Genomic DNA, 27,093 nt, shown 5'->3' with positions numbered 1-27,093 from the left:
ACTGGGATCAATCTGTGCTAGCTGGGGTTTTATTATTTATTAATCTGAACTTACAAAAAAAAAACAACAAAAAACAACCAACAACCAAACAAAACCAAAACAACAAAAAAAACCCAACAAACAGAAGCATTTTCAGACCCTGTCAAGGTCAGGGTGAAGGGGAGGGAAAAGGCAATGGTTATAAAACGGGACCCCAGGAGCAAGGAAGAGGCTGTGCTCTGCCCTTGTTACGCAAGGCTGCGAGGGGAGGAGGGAAGGGAGAGATGGGATTTAAGACACAGTTGGCACAACACTGCAGATGATCAGCAAAATGGTCTACTCGAGGAGGGGGGAGAAATCGAGTAGCTGCCCAGGCTTGCCTGCAGCCAAGAGCAGGCAGCACGGGCTCTGCTGCAGCAGAGCCCGGGAGCTCCTGGGCCGTTTCTGAGGGCTGGCGGCAGCCCCACTAACCCCTTGGCGCTGGGAAGGCAGGTAAGCGGCTGCTGGTCCAGTTTGATTGCGGTGGGGCCGAGGCAGACGCCGAGGGAGGTTTGAAAGCTGAAATGGATGCACTCGGCTGGCAGAGATATGCTGGAGGAGGGGGGAGAGGGAGGGGGCCAGGACTGAGAGGCGCCTGGCAGGCAGCAGCGGGCACAGAAGCCAGTGTACCTGGAGCCTGCAGGATGTCGCTCCCAGTGGGATTGCAGCAGGGGATCGTCAGTCTGTGGCCTGCCCAGCACAAGGCAGGTTCCCTAACACTGAACTCCATTTCACCAGCTGAGCAACAGCTAGGCTAGATGGGAGGCCGGCACACATCAGTCTCCAGCCACTGGTTAGCTGCAGGAGTGCACTATTTACAGCACAAGAGCCAGTCCCGCTGTCTTCTCCTCCCCCAGAGCCCCGGGAAGCAAGCTTATGACGTGTGGGATCATGGCAAGTAATCCATCCCTCCTCTTGGTGCAAGCACCACGGTGGCCCCGCTCCAGCCACTGCCTCCATGCCAAAGGGAAGGGAGAAGCTTGCTGTGCCAGCTGGAAGCAGAGCCAGGAGCAAGGATGTGCTGGCAGGGAAAAAAGCTGTCCCTGGGCTACCTGCTGCTGAGCAGCAGTCTTAACAGGGGATAAAACTACTGGATTGGCTTTTACTTAGCTCACCCATCTAAACCAACATGTAAACAAGAAGTGACACGGAACTGGAGGGACATGGCGTGCACCTCTCATGTCACACACCGCTTGGGCAGAGGCTGAGCTAGCTGGAAGAGCTGACATCTGCACTAGCCCCTGGCTGGCAGTGGGGGAGATGCCAGCCAAGCCTCCAGGAGAGATGGGGATCTTTACAGATTGTTTTTATTGATCTTTTGTGGGTTTTTTTAAGCTGTAGTATCAGCATTTGCTGGTGCTGTGATCCCCAGAGGCATGCTGCATTGCTACAGAGCAGCCCTTTGGCTGGGTGGGATGGTCCGACAGGCCGGCAGCCAGCTGGCGCGCCCAGTTTGTTGCAGAAGAGGTCACCTGTTCCTGGTTCTTTGTAAACCTGAGCTGTTTCTTCCCCTGTCCCCCACTTTCCCCAGCAGTCACTGTGGAGGAAGAGGGATGCCCCGTGGGTCAGTGACTTGACCCTCTTGCAGGTTCTTGACAAGCTGAGCCAGCCAGCGCTTTGTGGTGGTGTCATCCTTCAGGACCTGGGCGAAGGTGGTGTCCTTCAGTTGGTCAGGAAGGCACTGCCTGAGAGCTTCACGTGCCCTACATCAAGAGACAAGAAACAGGGCCCAACAAATAAACTCACAGGGGCAGGAGGGGAGCAAACCCCACTGGAGACACAATACTGCTTTGCCTGGGGGTCTCCCTAGCAGGGCCAGCCAAGGAAAGCTCCAAGCAGAGCATCACAGCTCAGCCAGCCAGCACAGCTCCCATCCCTCATGCTAGACCTCACCAAGCCAACCCCTGTGCCCTGACACTCATCAGTCAAGAGCACTGCAATGCCACGGGAGGCTTAGGCAACAAATACATATCCAGCGGCCTTGGGCAGAGCTACTGATCAGCTTGACATCAGTTTCTATTTCCTCACCTGAGCTTCATCGATTTCTACTGCTAACTGCCCACATGAAGCAGAAGAGAGGGAACATAGCATAGCTTCCACCTCAGTCCCTCCCTACCTACTTCAAGCCACATTTGAGCTCAGGCAGCTGTAATCTGGACAGCTTGGATCTGTACAAGCCCCAGAAAGCCACTGCTTCTCACGCGTGCCATAAAAGCTCCTGGGATTAGTAATAAAATACAAATAAAAACATTTTCCACACTGAGCTAAGGCTGACATAAAGACAGACAAGGAACCTTGACTCTTCCCGAGTGGGCACTATGGAGAAGAACTGCACTTCCAAGGGAATGGGAGAAGCCCCTGCCCAAACTCCTAAAATGTTTACCTGGGGTTATCAGAAAGGCGAAGGTAGCAGCGGACAACATGCTTCAGTAGCCGTGCCGATGGCTCCTTGGAGAGCTGCAGGACCATTTTACCCTGTTTGACAGAGGCCAGTGCCACCAGTTAAAAGTCTTGGTAAGAACAGCTTCACAATCAGCAGAGACTGGTAAAGACCATTAAATTGCTCCCTCTGGCTTCCCACAGACCACAGCCTTTAATCTATACACCCATGCATGGAGTCTGGCACTCTTCTTGCCAAGATGTCTTTGAGAAGAGCAGCTACTTGCAACTTAGAAAGGATTCTCCCAGCAGTTTGAGGAAAGATTTGTCTCATCTCTATTTGGTTTTTACCTCCCCTGGACTGCTTAGTGGTCCAACTCTCGACTAGATTAAAGAGAACCTGGTGTTTCCTCCTTGTGGAAGAAGGTGAACGTAACTCAAACACTTTGATAAGCTCAGGCTGAGTCACCCCATGAGGTGTGTTCCTAAGCTCTGCAACACTCCCTGTTCTCATCTACACTGCCTTAATGTCAACACCCTTTAAAAATGTTAACAATAGCCTGGGAAGCCCCACAGAAGCACTGGGCTCTCCCACACCACCTATAGTAAGATCCAGAACTGGTCTTATCATGTACCCAAGACTTGTTTCTTTCTGCTACATCCACAATTAACCCATTACTGGGAAGCAGATCTCTTTGGCCCAGCTTCTATTTCTCACACTCCGTAGGTCATTACACATGATTGCACCTCTGAATGCACCCAGCCTAGCAAAACATGTGAATGCCTTCATGTGCCTGCTTTGGAGGAGTTTAACAGTCTGCTTCCTCATATTTAGGAATCCATCAGATCTGCTCACAAGTTGTTTTTTTTCCCTGTAAAACCACAAAGGCGAGCCCTAACAGTTTTCCTCATAAACCAAATTCACCTGTATTTGGATATTCAGGCAGTTAGCAAACAGTAGGTCCCTCTCATCTGTCATTTTGCAAGCTTCCTGTTCCCAGCAATTCCCCAGGATACCAATATTTCTCCAAAATAAAGAACAAGCCAGAGAGCTCCTGGAGATAAAATACTAACTTGCTCTTCTAAAAGCACCTCTAATACTTGTTTAACATCTTTAGGAAATAAACCATCACCCTTATGAGACAAGAGTACACAATCCTGATTTTTCAAATAGAAAACAGAAACGTTTATGTTCACCTTTCTCCATAGCACTGTGTAATATTAATCATGTCAGTGCTTCACTCCATGGTGGGATTATACCATGGCTAGGATTTCTTCTATGCTAACACAGCTTTACACACGCACATCCTTCTGCGTTCATACCCTTCCCAACCACAGATTCCTCTCCTTGATCTCCTTCCCTCCCCTGCCCCAGGGTTTCTAGCTGTATCTTTCACTTTGCCCCTGAGCCAGACGTACTTTCATCAAAGAGGATTCTTTTCTTGAATGCAAAACATAATGTCACATTGGATATTACAGACATCAACTCAGAAGTAACATTTTCTTTACATTTGAGCAAATAAACAAATATTCCCACTGAAAGCACCAACATTTAGGCACAGAACAAGCATTGCAGAGTGCTTAACTTAATGCTGCATTTTCTTCTCCTGAGACTGCTCTTTAAAAAGCAAGCAACCAACCAAACACAAAAGCACAATAATAACTATTCCGGGGCAAGCTCAATGATAACAAAGCTCAAGTCAGGGCTATTACTCCTGGGATGAACAAATTACAAGTACCCAAACTTCTCTTTCACAGAGGACAGGGTAAGACAAAAATTGTCTGCCCTCTCTGTGTTCCAACACAAGAATTAGGACCATAACCAGCAGCTAGAAGGATCCAGGTTCAAAGAAGAAAAAAAAAATGAGGTTGACATTCCAGACACCTAAAAGGAAACTCGTGAAACTCCTTGGTAAAGGACACTGTAGGCACAAAAAAAGTTTAAATGGGTTCAAGGGAAGAACAGGACACACACTGGAGGTTATTGCATAGAAAACCCACAACTGGCCCCAGAAATCCAAAGCTGGAAATAGCTGGCAGCTGGGACACTGTTACGAGGACAAGCATCATACATGCTTGCCCTGCTCCTAGTCCTTCGCTCAACCTGTTGCTCTTTCAACCTGTTGAGGGAGACAGAGGTGGGAAACTGAACCATAGCATGAACTGTGTGAACCATGTGATGATTATTACATAAAGTTAAATCAATTCACATCCAACAAACAAGCCTGAAAACTGTCTTCTCTGGAGATGTTTACTAGGTTTACCTTGTGGACTTACTATATAACAAATAATATACGTTGTCCTGACAGGCAAACCAAAAATATACAAAGGAAACACACACAAGTGGAGAACTACAGTGCTGCAAGAACGATTTGCCTCCCTCATCCTGTGCTCCAGCCAGAGCAGCAAAGTACCTGCTGAAGAAGCTGGCTGCTAGAGCACAATTTTCTCTTTTTTTAAAGAGAGGAAACAAATCATCTTACCAGTATCATGGCAACATGGGAAAACCGCTCGTAAGTCTGACAGATGTATGCCAGCCCTGTGTCATCCAGAAGGATTTTCTGAAGAATAAATGTAGCAACCTAGAATTGGAAGAAAGCAGGAAGGAAAACATATAAACAACTTAACTATCCTGAAAAGGACAGCCTTTGTATTGTGTTCTTTTCAATGCACTCTTCAGAGCAGAAAGGCCTTTCAGCAGGCAGCAAATGCTTTACTCAGTGGAAGATTAAAGCAAAAAGAAAATGCAGGACACTACACAATGCTTGACATCTCTGGCTAAAGAAAAGAGATATACACAAAGCCACGTGTACAAAACGACTGGATGCAGGTTGCATAAGGCAGCAACTGCTGCTGGGCTGAACAGGACCGCCTCAGGGTTATGTCCACACTACTCTGGTCACAGATCAAGTAGGAGATGGATCTGTCCCTTGGCCCTGCCACCTAGAGGGCAAGCTGGTTTCGGTTTTCATCTTGAGTGTTACCGATTCATCACAAGACAAGTGACTTCCAGGAAGGACCTCAGCCAGCTATGTCAGCAGATTTCACCAGAGAAGCACACACAGACTAAGACCTGTGGCAAGTCTACCTGAGTCATCAGACCAGCCTGACCACACATCTGAGTTCATGGGGGAAAGAGATCCCTGATCAGAGCAGACAACAAGCTGGTCCAGGTCGGTGAACATTCCCACCATCATCTGCCACCCAACCTCTGCACTGTGAAGCTGCAACATTTGTTCTCTCAGGCCAAGAAAAGCTGATCCAGCTCCACTCTGAAAGTTACTCTGCAGTACTGAGCTCAGGAACTCCAGCTTAGTTTGGTGGTTTTGGTTTGTTTGCTTTTTGAGGAGATAAAAATTCCACCCAGAGTTGCCCCAGCATTTGCAACACGACACAATCCAGCTCTGCAGGTTACTGGCTGCCTGGTCAGTCAGAGATAAACAACAGCAAGTCTTAAGACAAAAAGAGCCAGTACCGTTTTGGAGAGTTCACTGCCAGATTCCATAATGCGTAAGCACAGGGGGATAATTTCTGTAGTCAATAAGAAATTTATCACTTCTTGCTCATCAGTTTTCACCAAGGCCCCTTGAAGAAAAAACAAAAACATACATAAACAAATGACAAATTGTTTCCAAAAACCTCACCTTTCAAAGAGGCTGTGCTCTCCCCTCCCCAGAAATCATTAAGACTGAATGGCAGACACAGCAATTGTGTTCCTAAACATGTTGCAGCATGTGGCTGGGGAAGAAATTGTTTTGGCAGCATAAAAGTAATCAAGCTGGGTTTGGGGGTTGTTGGCTTTTCAGAAAGGGGATGGATTCTTGGCTCTCTCAAACACAAGAGGATCATGCCACCCATAGCAATCTCTAGAAAGAAAAAATGCATTTTAAGACCCTCTCACTTTAGGCATTGAGAGAGAAATGTTTTAGGAACAAAGAAGAATAAAAGAACAAAACAGGATAATGAAAAGATATGCCAAATACACCCAAGTTAATCAATGACAAAAACCCAAAGAAAGCCTAGTCTGCACCCACCTATTCCAGTGTCTAGCTGGCTGGGCTGGGGGTGAAGGCACAACAAACCTGCAGGTGTTTCTACTCACAGGAAATATTTTTGGCAAGGCACCCAGATTTCATTGTTTTCTTAGTGAAAAACCCAGTTTCTACACACTAAGAGGAAACTGCCTCCACAACTGACAGAAAAGGAGTAGCTCCTCTTACTACTCCTACACGACTCAGAAGATCCCAATAAAAAGAGACCCTGATTTGGGTCATGCAGGTCTCTACACCCGTATCATGAACTGCATCCAACTTGATAAGGAACCAGCACTCCAGCAGCAGTCTGGCTGCTTACCGATCACTCCGAGGCTGGTGAGGCGCAGATACTCAAACGGACGTGTCTTGCTCACTGTGTGCAAGAAGGGGTACAGGAAGAGAGGGATATGAGCTGCCAGAAAAGCTGACCTGTAGGAAAGGGAGAACATCCACGTAAGAGGCAAGTAAAAAAACAAAAGCAAGCACACAATTCAGTGGTACTATGCAAAGCCTCAGACTATCCCTGACAGACACCATTGCTGCTGCTCTTCAGCTTCTGCTCCTCAGAAGAGGGTAACAGTTCTCTGGTGGAAACATGAAGTAAATTCTACACTGGGCACAGCACTAAACCTAACACCCAAACTGCCAGTTACCCGCATCACTGCTTCCAGCTGCCCAGGAACACAGCACGTGCCTTTCTTTTTATTACCTCTTCCCACCAACCAGACCCTCTGCTTTGTATATTCCCTGTTGAATTTCACCTTGCAGGCTCCCATGGACAGGGACAGTCAGCCACAGTGCATGTGCAAAGACTCTGCATGACAGAAATCCAAACTGGCTGATCTCTAGGTATTACCACAGTTTAAATGTGCAGTCACCTTTCCCAAGACTCCTCACACCACCTTCTGACAATGGTGAAAAACAGACTGCAGAGAGAAGCCTGGAGATTGCTCTGCTAGCAGAGGGAAGCTCTCTTGCACAATCACCCAACACCCTTCCTCTGTTTTCAGTTTTCAAACTTCAAATGTAAAGGTGTGTGATGTATAACATTCATTTTAGCTGAAACAACATCATCTTTCTCCCTGCTGACACAGGCTGGACACAGATTGAGAAAACCTGAAGTCAGGTACTGGGCAAGGACTCCAGATGTGGCTCTGCTACTGCTCCCTTGCCACACAGGGTCTCTGGGAAGGACAGTCCTGTTCATTCCACCCTTTGGGCAGCTGGTCTAAATAACTGTAAGCTCATTGAAACAAGGATCTTGCACACAGCGCTCAGCACAAAGGCACCCTTATCTCTGGCTGAGGTCCCAAGAGCTGCCACAACCCAATGTTTTGGGAATCTGCAGGATCTCAGGATGATCCAGGGAATGCAATGCATTTAGGGCCACCATAAAGCTGTCATCCTGATAATCCCTGCAAACAAGTGAAAGGAGCAGGCAGCTGCCTATCTTCTAGCTCTGTCCTCTGTTTCACTTCTCTTGGTTAAAAAAAAAAAAAAAAAAGGAGCTCATGTTCTTCTGGAATCAAGCTGAGCTGCCAACATCAACACCTTGGGACACTCAGGCACTTGGAAACACTCACCTTGTTTCAGGATGTGAAGCAACACACTGCAGCAGAGCTAAAGCATTGCAGACTCTGTTGGACTGATGGGCTGTCAAAGTTGGAGGGTTGATTGAGGGATAAATATTTACAATTTCCTAAAAATGAACAGGTGGAAGAAAAGTGGAAGGAGAAAAACATCAGAAAGCTGCAACAAAGCACTTGGCCAGCAAGGAACTGTGACAGGAGATGACAGTCTTCTTTCACCAATCACCACTTTGAAGTTACATGGCAGCCACCACGCTGATTGTGCAAGAGTCCATTTAACGAGTAGTCACAGGAATGCATTTAAACCTTCATTTCAGTAAAAAGGGTTAATTTCATTTCCTGGCTCTTCACTATTGTAGGGACTGCTTTGTTTTGAGCTTCCAGATGGAGAAGGAGTGCTGTTCCTGTGTTTAGAAGCAGAGCACAGCCACTCTATTCATACTGTAGCTGCTGGTACTCTGCTAACTCAATGCAGGGAAGCAGCTGAGGGACAGAAATCTGATTCAGCAATCTGCCTGCTTCCAGCTATAACTCCCATCTAATTTTCTTCACTTATTTCCCAGCCACTCTGAGAACAGTAGCATCGTCAATCCTGCACTCCTTTCTTTCCTTCTTCAAAATAAATGACTAGATGAGAGATAGCCAGTCATCAGCTGTAGTTTGCCCAGAGCAAGCTGAGCAGCTTGGTTTCACATGAAATGCAGGTACATTCCCTGGCAAGGATCTATGGAGCAGTGAGCAGCACTCCCATTTTGACCTTCCAGCAGGCTCCCTGCAAGGGCAACCTTCTGACCAGGGAGTGCTCAAGTTCATGCGTAACAGATCAAACCAGAGACCTTAGGAGTAAGACTTGGGACTCAGCTATGACATTGTAGGAAAATAAGCAGAACATGATCCAGAGGGAGCTCATACACCCAAGAACTTGTCTGTTCCCTTCCCAGCTATGTAAGCTGTCTGATTAGAAATCCTACAGTGTCTGCACACATCGCCTAGCTAGCAATGATTAATGGCAAACGAGCTTCCCTCACTACATGACCCAACACACATCATACTCCCAGCAACAGCCATAACTCCACCAGTGCCTCCCAGATCTGCCCCATGGACAGATGCATAAGCTCTGCAATGTGCTGGTGCTGCATCAGGGGATGAAGATGGTTCGACCCACCTGAAGGAGTGCTGCGATCGTGCCGAACGAGTGCCACAGCATCGGGGCAAGGTCAGGCACAGACTCGCGCTTCTTGCTCAGCTCCAGCAGTGCATTCTCCCGTGTCTCTGGGCTGGACAGCTCATTGATCCACTGGTAGATCTTTTCACGGTCAACCTGAGCCAGCGCTGTTGGCACAGGCTGGGAGGGAGACAAGAAAACTTCAGTGCAAGCATTTGACCCAAGCCTCACCCAAACCTTTCCCAAAACCTGGCAGATAAGCAAGAAAGTGCTCAAGAAACTCCTGACTGGGGGAGGAAGGAAATAAAGCTGCAGTAAGATGCTCTGAATATGGCTGTATGCCTTAAATTAGTCTTATTATTTCACCTATTTAAAACACAAACGTTTTACTTTCTGGCCTGACTCATTAGGACCGTATCTCTTAATCTGCTTGTCAAGTAGGACCTTGTAACTTCACTCAGCAGTACAAGAGAGCCACGCTGCTGCTTGTCTGTGCCAGCAGAGCTCCTGGGGAGGCCACACATTTCTTAGACAGCTATAATTTGCTCATTCCGCATTTAGCAACCATTCATTTCATGCTTCAAATGCAAGCTTCCAAAAATTCAATGTAAGGCAGATGCTACCTTTTTGCTCCAAAAACGTCCATGACGCTGGAACCTGGCAATGGGATTCACACAATGTACATGAGAAAAATATTCATACAAACACTGGGAAAGTTCTCACTCCTCCAATGTCAGCATGACAACATCCATAGCCAGTAATATCTGCTGTTAGAGACATCTCATATTCATCCCATATATCTTGTTTACATGCATGGAACCAAAAGGGAATTTATCAAGACCAATTCTGTGCAAAAATTCCTTTTCAAAATAAACCCAGAGGAGGGCACGTCTGGATTCATGGTCAAGGCACATTTTCTGCTACTTGTGAGAAATGGAGGATTTCTCTTCTGCCTTTCTTGGAACATCAGAGAAAGAACAGAATCGAGGATAACAAGTTTTCAAGAAAAAAAAAAAGAAAAAAAAGAGGGAGGGCTGGGAAGGAAGGGAAGAGAAACATGGGCTGTGGAATTGTAGGGTAACTTCTGTGTAGAGAGCAAGGTGTCTGTTTTTCAAGGAAAGTTTGTCTCATGCCTCTGCTGGCGCAAGTACTTGAGGTGCAAACAAACGCTCAGCAGGCTTCATAAGTAAACAGTTTGATGATTCCAAACCAAAATTTTGAGAAAAACAAACATCAGCATTAAAATCTCCTGCATGAACACTTCCAAAAGACAGTTCTGAACCTATTCAAACATCCTGCTGCAGTGTTTACTACTCAAAGCACAGCCTTGTTCCTACACTGCTGCTCCCAAGCTAGCAGCCAGCTCTGTAACCCCACGTGCACAGCAACCATGGCTGGGAAGAGAACAGACTGTATTTCTTTTTTTTTTAAACCCAGACTAAAACTCTTACCACCACAGAGGAGTGCTGCCTGTAATGCCCTGGCAGCAACACTACTCCCAAGCAGCTCATCAGCCAGGCACGGAGGAGAATACAAGGGAGTTCAGGAAACGAAAGTGGCTGGAATCACATCTGAAACCATGTGCCAGAGGCAGGTTCCCAGAGCTGCCAGAGGGATGAGGGAGACTTCTTAACCTTCAGCAGACACCTCCAGAGCTTTCTGTCTCTGTTTCTGCAAATGTTTCCCTCCTCTGTCCACGCACATATTATATCCATAGTCATGTCCAAAAAGATTCTTCCCTCAGCTGTAGGATTTCTCTTTCCTCCAACCACTTCCATCGTATTATTTAACTTAAATGCCTATACATGTGCTGTTATCAGTCCCTATATTCTAGGGCTCAAATACCTTTCCAGCTGTTCATCTTTCCTTCTATCCTCTTTTGTCTACTCTATTTTTATTTATTTTTCCAGAACCTCAGACTGAATTAGTAATCCTGACAAATTTATTGTGCTCTCACAGCTGGGAATGCAATTCCAGCAGAGCTCACAAAGAGAGAATGAACACAGCTCATTTGTTTTCATTTCAGACAGCAGAGTGACAAGCAGTGTAGCAGTAATGTTGTTATAATTGTGTTATCTAAAGCTTCCATCTATTTTTCTAGACTCATTGGAAGTTTCAGTTCCTGTAAGCTTAAATACATCGACCCTTTAAAAGCACAATCATGTGCTTGTGATCCCTAGGGAACACTAAGTAGATTTTCCACACAATTAAGTTTATGATGTCCAATATCTGTCTTAGCCAGAACCAACCGCTTTTTACAGGCCCCACAGTTGCCCCTCTCAGGTTAAACTCAAAGACACACTGGTTCCTAATTTCTTACCTTATTGTTGCTCCCCCTTCTCCCTTTAAAACCTAAAATTCTGGGGAACCTTGAGGGCACAAATCCTGCAAGCTCCAAGCCAGAACCCTGCCAGGCAGGCTCTCTTTTGCACACAGGGAGAGCAAAAGTTAACAACAGTACCTCAACAACAGCACAAACTAGCCACCTTTCCCTCATTAAAGATCTTCTAACACCTTCCTCAAAAGAAACAGCATCACCTCCAACATCCATGCCTGATTACATCTCCAACAAACACCTAACAAACTGGATTTAGGTAACTGGTTTTCTCTTCCTAACTGACCAGCTGCTACTAGGCTCACTGGTGAAAGTACAGGTCAACAAAAGCAGAATATTGCCTGGCTGCATGCACGTACTTTTAAAACTATTTTGACAGAACACCAACTCAAACATACCAAGACTAACTTTGAACTTCAATAGCAGTGAATTAGCAGGTCTGAGTTGGGCTTTCAATGCGTTACTGCTAATTAGAGCTACACTAATTTGGTTTAGCCTGTTCTGGAGCCTTCAGCACGTTACGCTGGCTTCAGGTCTGAAGTCACCTGCCACCAGCATCACTGTATCAAGCCCTGTGCTCTGCTTACCATGTATTTATCATAGCAGCATTCACAACACCCAAAGGGATTCCTGACCCTACAAAGAGGTAATGCTGTTTACTGCAGCTCCCAAGCACATCCCCAGAGCCAATCACCCTTCCCTGTCACCTTTGGTCTAAGCACACTGACTGTGGTAGGAAACATTTCCATACAGAAATACCAGGGGGTGTGAATTATATATAAATTAAATATACATTCAAATGAGTGCCAAAATAAAACTGATTCATATTCCTGAAACAGATTATTTTGTTAAAATGTATCTTTAAAAAAAAAATCCTTTTATAGAGAAGTGACTAGAACACTGCTAGAGGAATAATGGGAGACACAACTGCCCCTCAAGCCTTTCTACAAGCACCTAGGAATTACGTTGCTACCAACAAGTTAATACTGGTTAAGAGAGTTTATTATGATCTCACACACTCTTTTATGCTCTGGAAGACATCACTTGAAATCAGAAATACTCACCAGCACTGCAGGAACCAATTTAAAGTCATGAGCACATAACCAAAGAGGGAAGACTCTAAAAGTTCTCTTAATTCCTGCTCATAAGTACTTTACTCACTCTTCTTGGCTCGTCAGTCCAAGCAGATCTTGAGCTAATCATCTGAAAACAGCTCTAACTGCTGGTCTTGCCAGCAGCACATCCCAAACCCAACACAGAGCGAAGAATCAAACAGCTCTAGGAAGTGCTACACACGTGGTGAACGTGCATCTGGAGAAGCAAAAACGGAAACACAAACCCACTCGGATGGGAGATAAGACACAACCACCACACCATTCAAACTCAGCTTCCATTTTCCACTCCAGGCAGGCCAAGGAACCATTCCACTCCCTCCGGCCGGAACACCGGGCAGCCCAGGCCGCCGCAGCCCCTTCCCGAAGGGCAGGAGGGGCTGCAGCAGCGGCGGGCAGCGCTGCCAGGCACCGGGGAGGGGGGAAGGAGGAGCAGGCAGAGATCGTGACTTCCCGCCGCCCTGTGGAACTTCCCACTCCCTCCTCTTCCCCTCTGCGGGCACAGCCAGGAGCAAAAGAGCTCCCCGGAGGAGGGAGGGAGGGGGGGGAGGCCGCGGCCGGGCACGCAGGAGGCGCCCGGGCCGGGGGGCAGGAAGGGGAGCAGCTCCGGGCGCTGCGCGGCGGGAGCAGGGCCGGGCAGCCGGCCGGGCAAGGCCGGGCTGCCCCGGGGAGCCCCCAGGGCAGCAGCTGCAGCTCGGAGCGCTCGCCCAGCGCCCCCCGGTTAACGAGGGGCTCCCGCCGCCCCCTCCACCGGGGCCCGAAGCCCCCCCGCGGCGGGCGGCCCAGGGGAAACGTCCGATCGCAGCTGCGAGCGCGACCCGCGCCACGGGGTCTCGGTCTGGGTCTCGGTCTCGGCCCCCGCCCCGCCCCGCCCGCCCCCCCGGGCCTCACCGCGGCCGTGCCCAGGCTGTGCATGGCGCGCGCCGCCCGGGCCCCTCAGGCCGCCGCCGCCATCCGCCCCGCCCGCGCGCGCCGCTCGCCGCGCCGCAAGGGACGCCGGGACGGGCGGGGCGGCGCGCGGGGCCCGCCGGGAAGGCGCCGCGGCGCTGACGTGAGAGGGCGCACGCGCGGCGCGCGGCGTCTCGCGCTGCTGGCCGGTTCCCGCCATCCGCCGCCCCCCCCCCCCCCCCCCCCTCCCCTCCCTGGGCCTCATCCCGCCGGTGCCGCCCGAGACGCTCCGGGACGCAGGTACGGGGGCTCGGCCTCACCCCCCCAACCCCCCCCCCCCCCTCCCCCGCTGCCCGGCCCGGCCCGGTCCTCCCGCACCGCCTCCCTCCGAGCGGCCCGGCCCGCGGCGGCCACGGAGCGGCGGGGCGGGAGACGCTGCCCTCGCTCCCCCTGCCCTGCCCTGCCCTGCCCGGGCGGTGGGGCTGCGCCCCGGGGATGGAGCCGGGCCGGGCTGGGGGCCCGGGGCAGGGGGGGACACGGACCCTCCGCCGCGGCCGCTTCATTCATTTCCTCTAATTCCCGTGGGAAGCGGCTCCGCCGCGACATCCCAGGGCCCCCCGGGAGCCCCCGCGGGGCGGGGCTGCTCCTCGCCGCGCCGGGCCGGGGGGGTTGGCGGCCGGGGCAGCCCCCGTCAGCCACGGGCTCGTTTTCCAGCTGAGGCTCCCGCGGAAACGCGGCTCCGGTCTCTCACCGACTTCCCGCGGTCGCTTCTTTTCCTTCCTTTAATCCTGTTGACGTCGCTGTAAAGCTCTGCCAGAACTTCTGCGTCGGGCGTGGATCTGCTCGCCTTCCAGCAGCCAGGAACCGGCGCGTGGTTTCCCGAACCGGGAGAGGCTTCGTTAATCCGGGTTCCCTGTGCTTGTGTCCAGCTCTTCTTGGCCGTGTCTGAAAGCAGCCAGCAGAACAGTTCTGTGGAGCTTCCACGGGAGCTCTGGAAGCCGAATTGATGCCTTTCTGTATTTGGCCTGGCTAGTTATGAACTTCTCCCTGTTTAGCAGGTGTTTAAGGTGGGATACGCTTCCTCTGGATAGCCCGTTCCCGTGGGAAGGCATGGCTCTGCTGAAGGTGCACGGGCCCATCCGGATGCGCAGCATGCAGACCGGGATCACGAAGTGGAGAGAAGGGAGCTTTGAGATCGTGGAGAAGGACAACAAAGTCAACCTAGTGGTTCGCTACAATGCTGGAGGAATTCCAAAGACATTTCAGGTAACACCAAGTGTTGAGGCTTTTGTTGGATTGTGCTCTGTTGTGAACAGCTGTCCTCTTCGGGGCTGTGAAGTGTCAGGCAAACTTCCCTCTGTCACTTGTTTCTTGTTCCTCGTTTCCTCAACACTAATCCCTTTGTAGAACTCTGCTGTAAATTATTCATGTGCGTTGTTAAAGGACCTGCTGAGGTGAACATCGAGATGCTGACTGGGAAGAGCCAAAAAGCAGAGAAAAGTTACCCAGGTATAACAGCATCGTGGCTCACATTCAGAGTTTGGGAAGATGTCACCTCTCTGTTCCTGGTGTGTTTCCAGAATCTAGAGGTGAAGATCCTGAACACTTTGTACTGTCTGTTTTCCCAGGTGAAGAGTAACTGTGTTAGCACACTTGTAGCTTTTAACTTGTTTATATGAGATTCTTCCCAACAGCATTTGCTACAGTTGTAGGTTTTCAATCTGCCAGGCAATGTGATCTCCTTGCTGGGAGGCTGGTGCCCATCATGCTTAAAGATTCTCTTGCCCTTCTTTAATTCTGTAGTTGTTTTCAGCTCAGTTTTTGTGCCAAATGCCCCACACTGGAAGAATGTGAAGGAGTGTATTTCTGTCTGATTTTAAAATATGTAGAGGATTTAAGAGCAGTTGGAAGGAAAAAATAACCCTTTCTTGCTTAGCAACTTTGTAACAGCCTAAACTGATCTAAATGTTGCTTTCTGCTTTCTTGTGCCACAGTTGTTTTTCACCAGTGGTGTTCCCCACACCAAGCCAGTTAGTTCTGTGTATGGACTTGGTGCAGTAAAGTTCACTTTATTTTTGAAAGATCAGGTTTTGCTGCCTTTCTGTGCTGAAAAGTCTCAGCAAGGAGCCTGTGTTGCCTTGGAATCAAGGCACGAGAAATCATTAGGTGTGGATCATTCCTATCGCTGTTACTACAGTCCTTGAGAAAACTCTTCTGCCTTCTCAGGAGTGATGCTCTGACTGCTTGTTTTATTTAATCCAGTGTAGGACCATGTTGCTTCTGAGAAGAGTGATCTGTTCTTTCCCTCATACCTTCCTGGATACTTCTTCTCATGCTCTCCTTTCTGCCTGGATGAGCGTTAACATGGTGTGACAGTGAATGGAAAGGTGGTTCCATAGCAGCTAACTATGGCCTAAAGGAGCAGGTTTTGCTCCCAGCCTCTTGCTGGCTGTGGCACTTATCAGATCTCCTTGAGCTCAGTGAAGGGTTTTTCGTGTGAATTAATTCAGGGAAAGGACCAAATGCAAGATCTGATGGAGGGAGTGATAGGGCACCACACAGCTAGGACTGCAGCAAAGCAAGAGGAGAGTGAAATTCTGCATCTTTCGACCAGTTATTGTTTGGATGGTGGTTAATTTTCAGCTTTCTGGCTCTGTTGCTTTTGAAGCAGCACAGGAGCATTGGTGGAAGGGAGCAGCAGGCAGGGAGAGCTGCCTGCCCCTGCTGCTGCAGGCACAAGTGGCAGAGTGCAGTTTGCATGAGCTGGCCCCACTGTCAGTGCTCTTGCATGCTGCTTCAGGCATGACAAATTCCTGATCATTTTGCTTTAGAAGTAGTATTCCCTTTTTTTGACAAGTTCGTCTAGGAGAACTTTCCAGATTTCCCCAACTTTTTTTACTTTTAGTGGAACCTTTAGATTGATCCAGGGTTATATTCCTTTCTGTGATGACTGCTGCCTCAGCACGTTTCTTAATGTCAGATGATTTGTTTTACTAATGTTACCCAGCTTTGACTTAAGTTGTCCTAGATGGTAGATATGTATTAAGAGAAATATTTCATTTATTGCCACCCCTCAAGACTTTGTGGTACTGACTAAGTCATAACAGATGCATGGAGAGTATGGATGGAGCCCTCTCATGATTTTTGAGTTGCAACAGGTTGTTTTGCATTGGGGTGGTGAAGTAAATGTCATCCCTTTGCACTGGGTGCAATGTTTTAAGAGAGGCTGAAAAATTCAGAGCCCCTTTTTGAATTCTTAGGTCTTTGAAAAAATTTTTAACTGACATTAAAGAAAAAAACAAACCCAAACAACAAAACCCAACTAAATTAAAAACAACAACAAAGAAAAAACAACAAATGCCTTCCAAAACGCAAGGATTAGGCACAAAGTATTTCAGATGTTTAATTTTGCTGGCAAAATAAACAGTTTTCCAGCCACTCTTATGAACTGCTGTTGTGTCCAGATTGGCTTTGCAAGAAGCTGGGGATCTGCATGGAAAAAAGGAAGTTTTACTGATGGAAATGGAGTGTCTTTTATATATCTGAACAAATTAAAAAAAAACAAACACAACAACGAGAACAAAAAACAAGGATGTTTTCTTTTTAAAGTTGTATATAATTTGAGGGAGACAAGACAGGTTCTGGAGCAATCTATAGTGAAACTTTAGCGTTAGAGTCAGAGTAGTGTTTGTCTCTATTAATTTGTTGTTGTTATTTAGATCTCTAGTGTGGCAGTTTGCAGGTCAGGCCAAATGAGGAGAAGACTCCTATCTGATGGGCAGTGATTTACTTGGTCTCGTGCAGTGCCCGATGACCTTGGCTGTGGGTTCCAGTCTTGTGTGAAATACTGAGTACAGCAGTAGGCTGGCACATGGAGGTCACTGTGTAGGTGGTGCCCAGTCTTAGGCAAGGCTAAAAAAGTGGCAGCAAAATGAAGAATTAAGTAAAAAAAGGACAAGGGAATTGAAAATGAGAGTATGCTTGGGTGTGTATTGTCAAACTCCCATCCAGTCTGCAGATGGGAGCTGTTCTTTGGCTTTCCCTGCTTTAGGAATTGCCCACAACCTGCGCGGGTAGTAGAGCCTTTACTGAACATTCAGTTCTTACAGGTGACTGGGCATGAATTAACAATTAAGTAACAGTAAAATAAAGCAGCAGTGCCATTATTAAGGAGCACAGATTCTTATTAAAATTATTCTTATGTTGGTGATCACCCCAAAAGTTTTGACATCACTTAATTGTTACCAAGTTGCATATAGACAAAGCATGTTTCCTACTGACTTACTTTCTCAGCAAGTTTTTTAAACTACATTGAATCTTGTCTTACCTGAGAGCAAATTTCCAAGCGAGTAGAAGTTTGTTCTTTACATTTAAAACTTGCCCCATCTTAAATTACATTTCAAACCTGATGGGGAGGTTACAGACAGCTAAATAGGGCTGTGTGATGCTCTTACATCTCCTTAATATTCAAAAATGTTACAACAGCAAAGCAAGTTTCAGAGAGCTTATCAGGAATATAGGGACTGTTGTGCTGTAGTGATGGTACCATCCTTTCAGATCTGTCAGCTTCTGAGATCATGGATTGCATTAATTCTGAGAAGCCTAATGTCTGCTCAAAATGGAGCAAGGGGAAGTATTTTGGTGCGGGTGGCTCTTCCCTTCTCTATTTGAAGTGTTTTGTTTGAATTCATAGGTGGCTTGGCCTTTAAAAAAATGGATTTATGTTTAAAATCACTTTCTTCTTTTCAGCTAAGCCATAACATTAAAACTGTGACCTTACGACCAAATGGTAAAAAGGTGTGCTGCCTGATGCTGACACTGAAGGATACCAGCTTCCTGACGATTGATAAGGTACCGCTGAAAGACGCAAATGAAATGCGGATGTATTTGGATGCCATCCGGCAAGACAGGGTTCATACTGGTAAGTGCAATTGTTTCAAGTCCTGTTAACAGCAGCTTGGAGAGCGGTCTGTGCTGTGTTTTCTGCTTTTTTATCTTCAGCCATTTTGTCTTCCTTTTGTTACTGACTTGCCTTGCATTTCCTTGCTCCTTTCTGGCCCCAAACCCCAATTTTTATTGTGTACCTTTCTCATGTCATTGCTGAACAATAAGCAGAGATGAAACATGTAGGAGTTGTTTATGTTTTGAGTAGGTTGGTATTTGAAAAACTCTTGTCTGTCACACATACGTAGTCTCTGTCCTTTTTATTTTACCTCATTTTATTTTGTTCTTTTTACGGATAGGAACTTTACTGCCAACTGAGTAAATGACCAATACAAGGGATATCCATAAACAAGTGCTTATGTCTGTGTACTCAGAATATTGTTACTGTCTGTTGGCAAGAAATCTAGTGTGTCCCTTCCAAAATCAACTCCAGCTAAATAACAGCTTACAACTAAGAATGCCAAGCAGTTAAATGCCAAATTTAAAATCAAATGTTGTGTACTTTTCTTGTCAGCTGGGAAACCTTCTCAGGGATCTGGCAGCTTTGGAGGTGTGCTGGGCAGCAGGACCACACAGAAGGAAGCTAATAGGCAATTCTCTTATATTGAGAACCAGGTTTGTTTAATTGTTCTAATTTTTCCTCTCCTTTAATTTTATTTCATTCATTTCCTCCTCTCATTCTCTTCTTATGTGTTATAATAGCACTGTAAATACTTATTTTGCATCCAAAGTCTTTGTAGTCTGGAGGGCTTGGAATAGCTGTATACGAGGTGGTTGGTAACGGTCTGTCTTGCTTGTGAGGAGCCATGTATCCTGCATGAATAGGAAAGGTCAGTGTCTGGCTGTGGAAGACAAAATATGTTCTTCATGCTGAGCTATCAGGCAGGCAGACAAGCAGCAGAAATAGAGAGAAAGTGCACGATTAGGATTTACTTCTCGTGTACTTCTCAATATCTCTTTGTTTCTACCAAGCACCTTCCATAGCAGCTAAGCATGGTTATAGTCAGCATAGGTCTTAAGTTTAGTAGACTTCAACAAAATATATATATATAGTAAAAACGTAGTTTTGTATCAAAATTAATTAATTTCTGGCATTGTGCTCAGATTTTTCTGTAAATTTTGCAGACTTTCCCCAAAAGTGTTTTTCCTTCAAAATATTTCTGTTCTTTCTTTTCTCCTTGCATAGCATCATTCATGGTGTATCTGCCAGCTGTAATTCACTTTATCTCTGTGAATATACTTGTATGATCACCCTGAAGGAGAATGGTTTTTGACCTTGTCCCACAACAAATTTTACATGTTGCTTAAAGGCTGTTTCTCAGTAAAAACTCTTTAAGGCTCTGTACACCAGCACTGTACATCAGTGCTAAGATTAAACATGTTTAGTTTTCAGGTCTAAAATTGACCAACTCTCCTTAGTTAACCAACTGTGAGCTCTTCTTGTTGCATTACATGTGGCTTTTGCTCAGCCCAAGGCTGTCAGGGAACCATTCTAATTGTATGGGTTTTAATACAGATTTTTTTTGTTGTTTTAATACCACCCAGGATTGATCTGGGGATAGTTAGGAATTATGCCTTAGGCTTTTTAGTTTCAAAGCATGTAAAGGAGATTTTAAAAACTAAAGTTCAAACGACTTAGTGTTGGAAAATGAGAAGGTTGCTCGTTACTGCAGTAGAGTTTCATGTTTATGACTTGCATTGATAGAGTCATAATTAACCTATACCTAATTAGTGGTAAACTCCCTTAATCTGTTACAAGTAGCATTTTTCTGCTTTTGAGTGTTACACTGTAGCAAGTAAAGCAGTGATACAAATGCCTGGTTAGCCACATGCTTCACTGTTGTCTTCCTGGCCCCCTCCACTTGTTTTTGCAGAATACTCCCAAAAGAGCTACTACCATGGAAAGTAAGGAGGAACCTCCGTTTCGCAAGGTGCTGCGAACCACAGCAAGAGCATCTGTTAAGAATTCCCCTGGCACTGGAACAGCAAGCAACAGGGTGAACATTTCAGCATCTCCTGCTTCATCAGTCCCTCACAGAACAGGCTTGTTGGAGAATCGGTAGGAGTGTCATCCTCTTATTATTATACTGTTAAAATCTAACTCTTCATAGAGCTGCAGGTGGAACTCTGTACACCTAGAAGTATGAAGGGAATGTGTTTCTTCCTCTGGGTTTACTGTTACTTTCAACAAGATATTAATACATGCTTTTCTAGCCTCTGGCTGGTACTGACTCTAGAGATTTATGAGCAACTTAATCATGGGGCAGACCAAATTCTTTTCTGTATGGTATGTTACAAAAATGGAGATTGTGGAAGATGGGTGCAAAAGGCACAGAAAGTTCTGTTCAGTTGCAAGAGGATTATTTACTAGCCTTTCTGAAAGAATGACCACTTCAAAACTTCTCTGTCATCAGTGAAAAGAGGAAAAGAACACCTGGTTCAGAAATGAGTGAAGATTATCCCAAAGAGAATGATTCTTCAACGTAAGTAACTGTTGTTTCTAGTTTCTGATTTTAAACTTGTTCATTTGTAAACATAAATTTTTCTGAGAAGAATGCTAGGGTGTTTTCTGTCTCAGCAACATGGTACAGGCCAGTCCCCAGTCACCTTCTGAGCACACTGTGTGCCTGAAATGGGGTTTGCAATCAGGATTAAGGAGGGAAATACAACCCCCTCTATCAGCTGATTTGCAGGAACTGGCACATGCAAATGTTGTCATCTTTCTTCTTTCAGTTTAGACAGCATTGTCATATGTACTATACGTGTACAGCGGTAGGTACCTCTATTGAACTTGCTTTGACCCTTTTCAAAACAAAATTCATGAAGGGAAATTGCTATTGGGAGAATAAGCTCTGTGTGTGAAATCGCATTTAATCATAAGTAAGAAAGCTTGCTTAAATTAGTTGAACTTATCTGCAAGTACAGCTTAGCTGTTCCATAGATAAATATTAAAGGTTATTTGAGAAAAATGCTTTGAAACAAGTTGTAAATATCAGCCAGGAATATCCTGTATCTTCTATAACTGCACTGACTTCCACTCTTGTTGATCTCTAGGAATAATAAAGCCTTGAGTGATCCAGCATGGAAATACCTAAATAGTAGCAGAGAGAAACAGTTGAATCTGAAGCAGGCAGAGGAAAATAGAACATCAGGTAAAAACCGAACAAACAAAAGCAAAGCCAAATGATACCTGGCTTTGACTGCGTGATTTTACCCCTTTGATATTTGTTTAGAAAGTTGCTACAGAGGTGGTTTTCCTACCCTGCTTTCTCTGTGCCACTTTCTTGCTTCCTACAGAGCCATACAGGAGATGGAAACAACCTGCCTTCATTTTCAAAGCTTGTCTGACCCTGTGTCAGGGTCACACCCTTGTGTGACCCTGACCTTTACACTTGGGTGCTGATGACAGCCCTTGTGGCGGCTTGTTTGAAAATTCAATAAGCAGCTTCAAACTTTGCTCCAAGCTGCCCTTCCCATTGGGATAGCATTCCTGTAAAAACCTGAAGATTTCCATTTTGCTCTCTTTCTTGTTTATTTTTAAGGCTGCTCTTTGCTGTTTATGCCTCCATGAATTGTAGGCTGTTTTTTGTGCTGAAAACGTGTAGTGTTTGCTTTTATGTCCTTTTCTCTTCCTCAGAACTTAGAGGGGGAACTCTTTGGGGCCAGGACTTTAGTTCTGTTTGTACCAAAGTTCTGTTGGATTTTGGTATGGGACAAGGTTTTACAGACAGTACAAAAATGTTGACAGTGTGTATATAAGCTAGCAAGCAGCACCATTCTTCAGTTTTACTTCTAAACACTGAACCTGTTTCCCCAGAAAGGGGAGTCCATTCAAGATCTTGTTTTTATAGAGAATGTTGCTGAACACTTTTTTTTTTGTGCAGCTCTGATGGCACAAACACGTTGCCGGAGGAACCAGTAAGGTGGATATTTATCTCTGAATGAAAATCTGTTTTGCTCTTTAGTTAAAATTGGAATCTGTGAGTGTATTCCTGCAAGTTCAGGTAACAGTATTGCAGCCTTCCTCCATATGCCTGCATTTTTGATATTTGCATGGCTCAGGACACTTGGAGCTGGGAGACAAGCAAATCTTTATTCATTATCCAACCTAAAATATGCTGTGATTCACTGTAATAGGTGGGGGTTTTGACTCTTGAGAGCATGTTTTTTGTGTGGTACCATCTCTGAGGCCTTAGAGTCTCAGGATCTAACACAATTATATCAGAACAGTGAAAAAACAAGATATTGCCCCAAGCATAGAGTAATTTACTGTGGAATTTGGAGTGGGAAGACAACAGTTTTCACTTCTATTTACCTTGAATTTTGAGAGCACTGTATTGTAAATCATTAGTGAGTTTTCTGTTGCGTGTGTCCTGTATAATTGCACAAGAGGTGGGTATTTATTATCTTTCAGATGGTTAAGATAATTCAGTGACTTTTTAAATGTTTCATGTTGCAGTTTGGATTTGATGGAGATTACTGTATTAAGTTCAATTCAAGCTCCAGCATGTCTTTAGTTACTTATGATTGATATTTGCATTAATACTTCCAAGTACGTGTGTAGGTACTTTCCCCACCAATTCTGGAAAACAGTATTTGAGGATTTTTAAACCTTTCTGCCTAACTTTCAGGTAAGCTTTATATTGTGTAAATAGCTGAGTTATCTGCAACAAAATGATCTGCCTCTCTGTTTTTCAAGGTATTTTACCACTACAGTCATCATCCTTCTATGGCAGCAGGTCCTCATCAAAAGAGTACTCCACTGGCAGTTCCACCCTGGACAGGTAGGACTGATTGACTAGCATGAACTGTAAATGACAATTCTTTCCCAGGAATTAGAATCTTCAGTTTTCTGTGTTTATCATTTGATTTGTAGCTTATATGCATAAAATGTGTATATATTGCTGTGGGTGTTTTTCCCCAGGAGTTCAATCTAGGTACCCGGTGTGGCTGCAGCTGCTCTAATTACATCTACAAACTCCAGTTATTGCTTGCAATAGATAGACTCCCTACAATTACTCAAGTCTGTTACAGTTTGTGAATGACTGATCCTGCTGTTATGGAAACTCTAGATGGTTCAAATTCATATATAAACTCTAGAACTTAAGGCTGAATCCTTGCTTCACTTTCCCCAGGTAGATAAATGGCATGAAACTTATACTTTAATAACAGTATTTTAGTAATACTGATCCCGCTGAGGTTAGGATTCTTCTTTGTTAGATGCTGTGCAATCAAACTGTCTGGCTCTGCCCTAGAAAGATGAGACAAAAGATCAAGGAAGAATAGAAGCATTGTCCACACTTTACATGAGGGACTGAGGTCCAGAGGGATTTGGTTACAAGAACAAGAGGCTGAAAATGAAGACTCTGGCACACATGTGAATTTTAAACATGTCTTAGGACTTGTGATCTTGTGCTTCATTGTTCTCATCATACAGCATGGGGAGTTGTTAAATATCTTATAAACAAAATACTTACACTGCATGCCCACCTGTGGATATAAGGAAATGTAACCATATTTAAGTACTCAGGAAAGAAGTTGTCTCTCACACCTCTTTTGCATTATGATACATGCCAGGTGTCTTCTGTGGCTTTACTAGTCCTTGTCTTCTACAGTGATACAACTCCAGTGTCATGGACTGTAGCCAGTTAAGGAAGAAGGCTACAAATCTTACACTTCTTATCCCTTTATGTTTTTAGGTCTACTGTATCTAGCCAGTCCCCTTCAGCCAAAAGAAGCCTGGGATTTCTTTCTCAGCCTGCCCCTCTTTCTGTTAAAAAAATGAGATCTAATCAAGATTACACAGGGTGGAACAAACCCCGAGTGCCTCCTTCCACCCATCCTCAACAACAATTGCAAGGGTAAATTTATTTTCCTTTATCTAGCATGCACACTTGGATCATCAGAACATACACATTTTGGTTATAATTATTTAATTAAAAAAAAAATAATCCTGAAATTAATGAACACTGTAACGAGGAACAGTTTTCCTAGTTTGAAAAATATGTATTCTTAAATTAATTTCCTGAGAATTTTAGAGATAGGATAATTTCAGGTAATTCATGTTCCTTTCATAGACTTTCATGATTCATTTCTCTAACTTGTGTATATACACACATTTTCAAATTTTGTTCGCAGAAACTTGTGGGTGCTTTCCTGATAAATGGCACCTCCCATGAGTTTTCAGTCTGAAGGGCAGGTGGACAGCTCCAATAAAAAGCTCTGGGGAGTGGCTGGGGTGAATGTCCTACCTGTTAGCAGTGCTGTGTTAAACACTGGCATGTTTACGTACTGACATACATTCATATTGAGTATTTTTTCTTTTTTCAGATTTTCAAACTTGGGAAACACCTGCTATATGAATGCCATTCTACAATCCTTGTTTTCAATTCAGTCTTTTGCTAATGATTTACTCAAGCAGGGTATCCCATGGAAAAAAATTCCACTCAATGCACTTATCAGGTAAAATTCACTTTCCAGGAAAGATATTTTCTCTTTCATTACTGATAAACTATTTTTTTTAATACTGAAGCACCTTTGTAGAGAGTTATTTTTGTGTGTAAACATTAAAATAAATCCTAGAGCTCTTTGCTTGTTGTATTTTAGAAGCAAGAAGTAGCAGGCTCTTAAAAATTGCAATGCTGAGTTACAGGCAGTGTTTAATATCTTCTACTGTATTTCTAGTGCCAGAGTGAAATGCTTCAGAAGAAAATGCAAGAAACTGCAAAATAAATGCAGAATAACTTATTTTTAAAACAGGTGTAAAGTTTTGCTGCCAAAAGAAGTAAGACTTGAAACTGAGTGGAAATGTAAAGTTAAAAAATAAATAGAAATCAAGTCTAACCATGCAAGTTGAATTTAATTATTTTTGTGCTGCTTATTTCAGTGCCATGTGATTTCATAACTGGTATCAGTACTTATTGTAAAAGATAAAGCAGAAATAAGTTGATAGAACTTTATAAGGCTCTTTACCTTAAAAGATTGTGGAATGTTTTTGTTCATTTGGGTCCTGTTCCAGTTATGGCCTCAGATGAGATTTCAAAACATTTGAAATGGAAAAGGTTAATTATATATGAGATATTTTAATACAAAACCCCTAAACCACTTATCACAGGAGAAAAGCTTTTAGAAACTCTTAAAATGAGGTAGCACAAGCTTTATTTTGTTTCTCTAAAGTCCTGGAAAACCAATCAGTGTTTCATTGCATTGACTTCTGCAGACGTTTTGCCCATCTGCTTGCTAAAAAGGATGTTTGCAGCCCTGAGGTTAAGAAAGAGCTGCTCAAGAAGGTGAAAAGTGCAATTTCAGCTACTGCAGAGAGATTTTCTGGGTACATGCAGAATGTAAGTACCATATTGTCTAGAAACAATTAAGTGTATTATGTTCAGTGTTTGGACTGCACTGAGCTCCTGTCAAGCTTCAGCTCGATTTGACAGTGACTTGAGCTTTTGATTAAATGACAGTTGGTTGCTGCTTAGAATCATAGAATCATCAAGGCTGGAAAAAACCTACAAGATCATCAAATCCAACCGTTTGCCCTGCACCCCTGTGACCACTAAACCATCTCCTGAAGCACCACATCTACCTGTTTTTTTAACACCTTCAGGGACGGTGCCTCCACCACCTCCCTGGGCAACCTGTTCCAATGCCTCACCACTCTTTCTGTGAATGAATTTTTCCTAATATCCAATCTGAACCTCCCCTGGCACAGCTTGACCCCTTGAATTGTTGGAGCAGAAATGTCTTGCTGGAAGCAGTGGGCTAAAACACAATTTCCCCAATCTGTGTGTGTTTGAGAGGAAGATACTGAATGAAATAGTACAAAATCACTGTGATGGGTTTACTCCATTTTTAGGATGCACATGAGTTCTTGAGCCAGTGTCTGGATCAGCTGAAGGAGGACATGGAGAAGTTAAACAAAACTTGGAAGAGTGAGCCAGTTCCTAATGAAGATAACTCACCCGAACGGGCTTCAGATGACCTCTCAGCCACCAAAGTTTATACATGTCCAGTCATCAGTAACTTAGAGTTTGAGGTTCAGCATTCTATCATTTGCAAAACGTGAGTATGCTGAAGAGATTTTCTCGTACTTACCTTAAAAGCCTGGGAAGTGTTTCCAACTTGCATGACTTCATAGCAGGCTAGAACTAGAACTATGTATTTTCCAAAGCTGGATGACAGAAAATATTCTACAGTCTAGAAATTCTACAAACCTCACACCACATTGCTGCTGCAGGCCTTCTTTAAGCAGTCTCATACCACTTAGTTCTTCATTACATACCCAGTGGAAAGCTGCTGAGCTTTGCTTTTTGTACACTGGTTGTTTCAGAATAGGGAGAAAATGGGGTTTCAGTCAAGTAATGTTTCCTCTTAAAGGAAAAAGAAAGGGAAGCTGTGTTTTCTAGATTGTCCTTTCTAAGGGCTTCCAGGGAATGGCATTTTCTTCTGGCTCTATAGGTTATTGCAGAAAAAGATGTAAACTGGTGTGTCTGACCCGTTATGTATGACCTGTGCAGTAGATTCCCATATAGGATGTTTACATTCCATGGAGTTTTCAAGAACACAGATTTTTTTTTTTTTGAACTATGACTTTGTGTGTACAGCACTAGTTCCCTAAAATATTTTAAAG

At 44.9% G+C, this 27,093-nt stretch overlaps 2 protein-coding genes across 6 annotated transcripts in view; one reads left to right on the top strand and one right to left on the bottom strand.

Annotated features, from left to right (window-relative positions):
* Positions 1 to 11: 11 nt before the first annotated feature.
* On the bottom strand, positions 12 to 13,634 carry CNOT9 (CCR4-NOT transcription complex subunit 9). Of its 2 annotated transcripts, XM_051623299.1 has the most exons (9): positions 13,524 to 13,612; positions 12,682 to 12,831; positions 9,186 to 9,365; positions 8,015 to 8,130; positions 6,751 to 6,860; positions 5,873 to 5,982; positions 4,881 to 4,979; positions 2,402 to 2,493; positions 12 to 1,721 (listed from the first exon to the last, which is right to left on the bottom strand). In XM_051623299.1, exons 2-9 carry the CDS (start codon positions 12,721 to 12,723, stop codon positions 1,553 to 1,555), a joined length of 918 nt encoding a protein of 305 aa, XP_051479259.1. In that variant the 5' UTR covers positions 12,724 to 12,831; positions 13,524 to 13,612; the 3' UTR covers positions 12 to 1,552. The 2 variants fall into 2 exon arrangements, with proteins under 2 accessions (XP_051479259.1, XP_051479261.1); XM_051623301.1 differs by lacking the exon at positions 12,682 to 12,831 and having other exon boundaries at positions 13,524 to 13,634.
* Positions 13,635 to 13,764: 130 nt separating this feature from the next.
* Positions 13,765 to 27,093, top strand: part of USP37 (ubiquitin specific peptidase 37) — a 34,749-nt gene continuing 21,420 nt past the window's right edge. Inside the window, exons 1-12 of one of the 4 annotated variants that reach the window (XM_051622849.1) lie at positions 13,765 to 13,820; positions 14,579 to 14,786; positions 18,270 to 18,441; positions 18,979 to 19,079; positions 20,339 to 20,523; positions 20,879 to 20,947; positions 21,519 to 21,616; positions 23,164 to 23,248; positions 24,164 to 24,325; positions 24,795 to 24,926; positions 25,684 to 25,807; positions 26,320 to 26,525. In XM_051622849.1, coding sequence (XP_051478809.1) covers positions 14,631 to 14,786; positions 18,270 to 18,441; positions 18,979 to 19,079; positions 20,339 to 20,523; positions 20,879 to 20,947; positions 21,519 to 21,616; positions 23,164 to 23,248; positions 24,164 to 24,325; positions 24,795 to 24,926; positions 25,684 to 25,807; positions 26,320 to 26,525 — 1,490 coding nt within the window. In that variant the 5' untranslated portion in view covers positions 13,765 to 13,820; positions 14,579 to 14,630. Of the gene's footprint in view, positions 13,821 to 14,295; positions 14,787 to 18,269; positions 18,442 to 18,978; positions 19,080 to 20,338; positions 20,524 to 20,878; positions 20,948 to 21,518; positions 21,617 to 23,163; positions 23,249 to 24,163; positions 24,326 to 24,794; positions 24,927 to 25,683; positions 25,808 to 26,319; positions 26,526 to 27,093 lie in introns of those variants that run through there. The other 3 variants (XM_051622850.1, XM_051622851.1, XM_051622848.1) reach the window with 3 other exon arrangements.

The sequence above is a fragment of the Apus apus genome, chromosome 6 (assembly GCF_020740795.1).
Source record: "Apus apus isolate bApuApu2 chromosome 6, bApuApu2.pri.cur, whole genome shotgun sequence".
NCBI classification, from domain to species: domain Eukaryota; kingdom Metazoa; phylum Chordata; class Aves; order Apodiformes; family Apodidae; genus Apus; species Apus apus.
The sequence above is the reverse complement of the archived record's forward strand: the minus strand, read 5'-3'. Positions and strand labels throughout refer to the sequence as shown.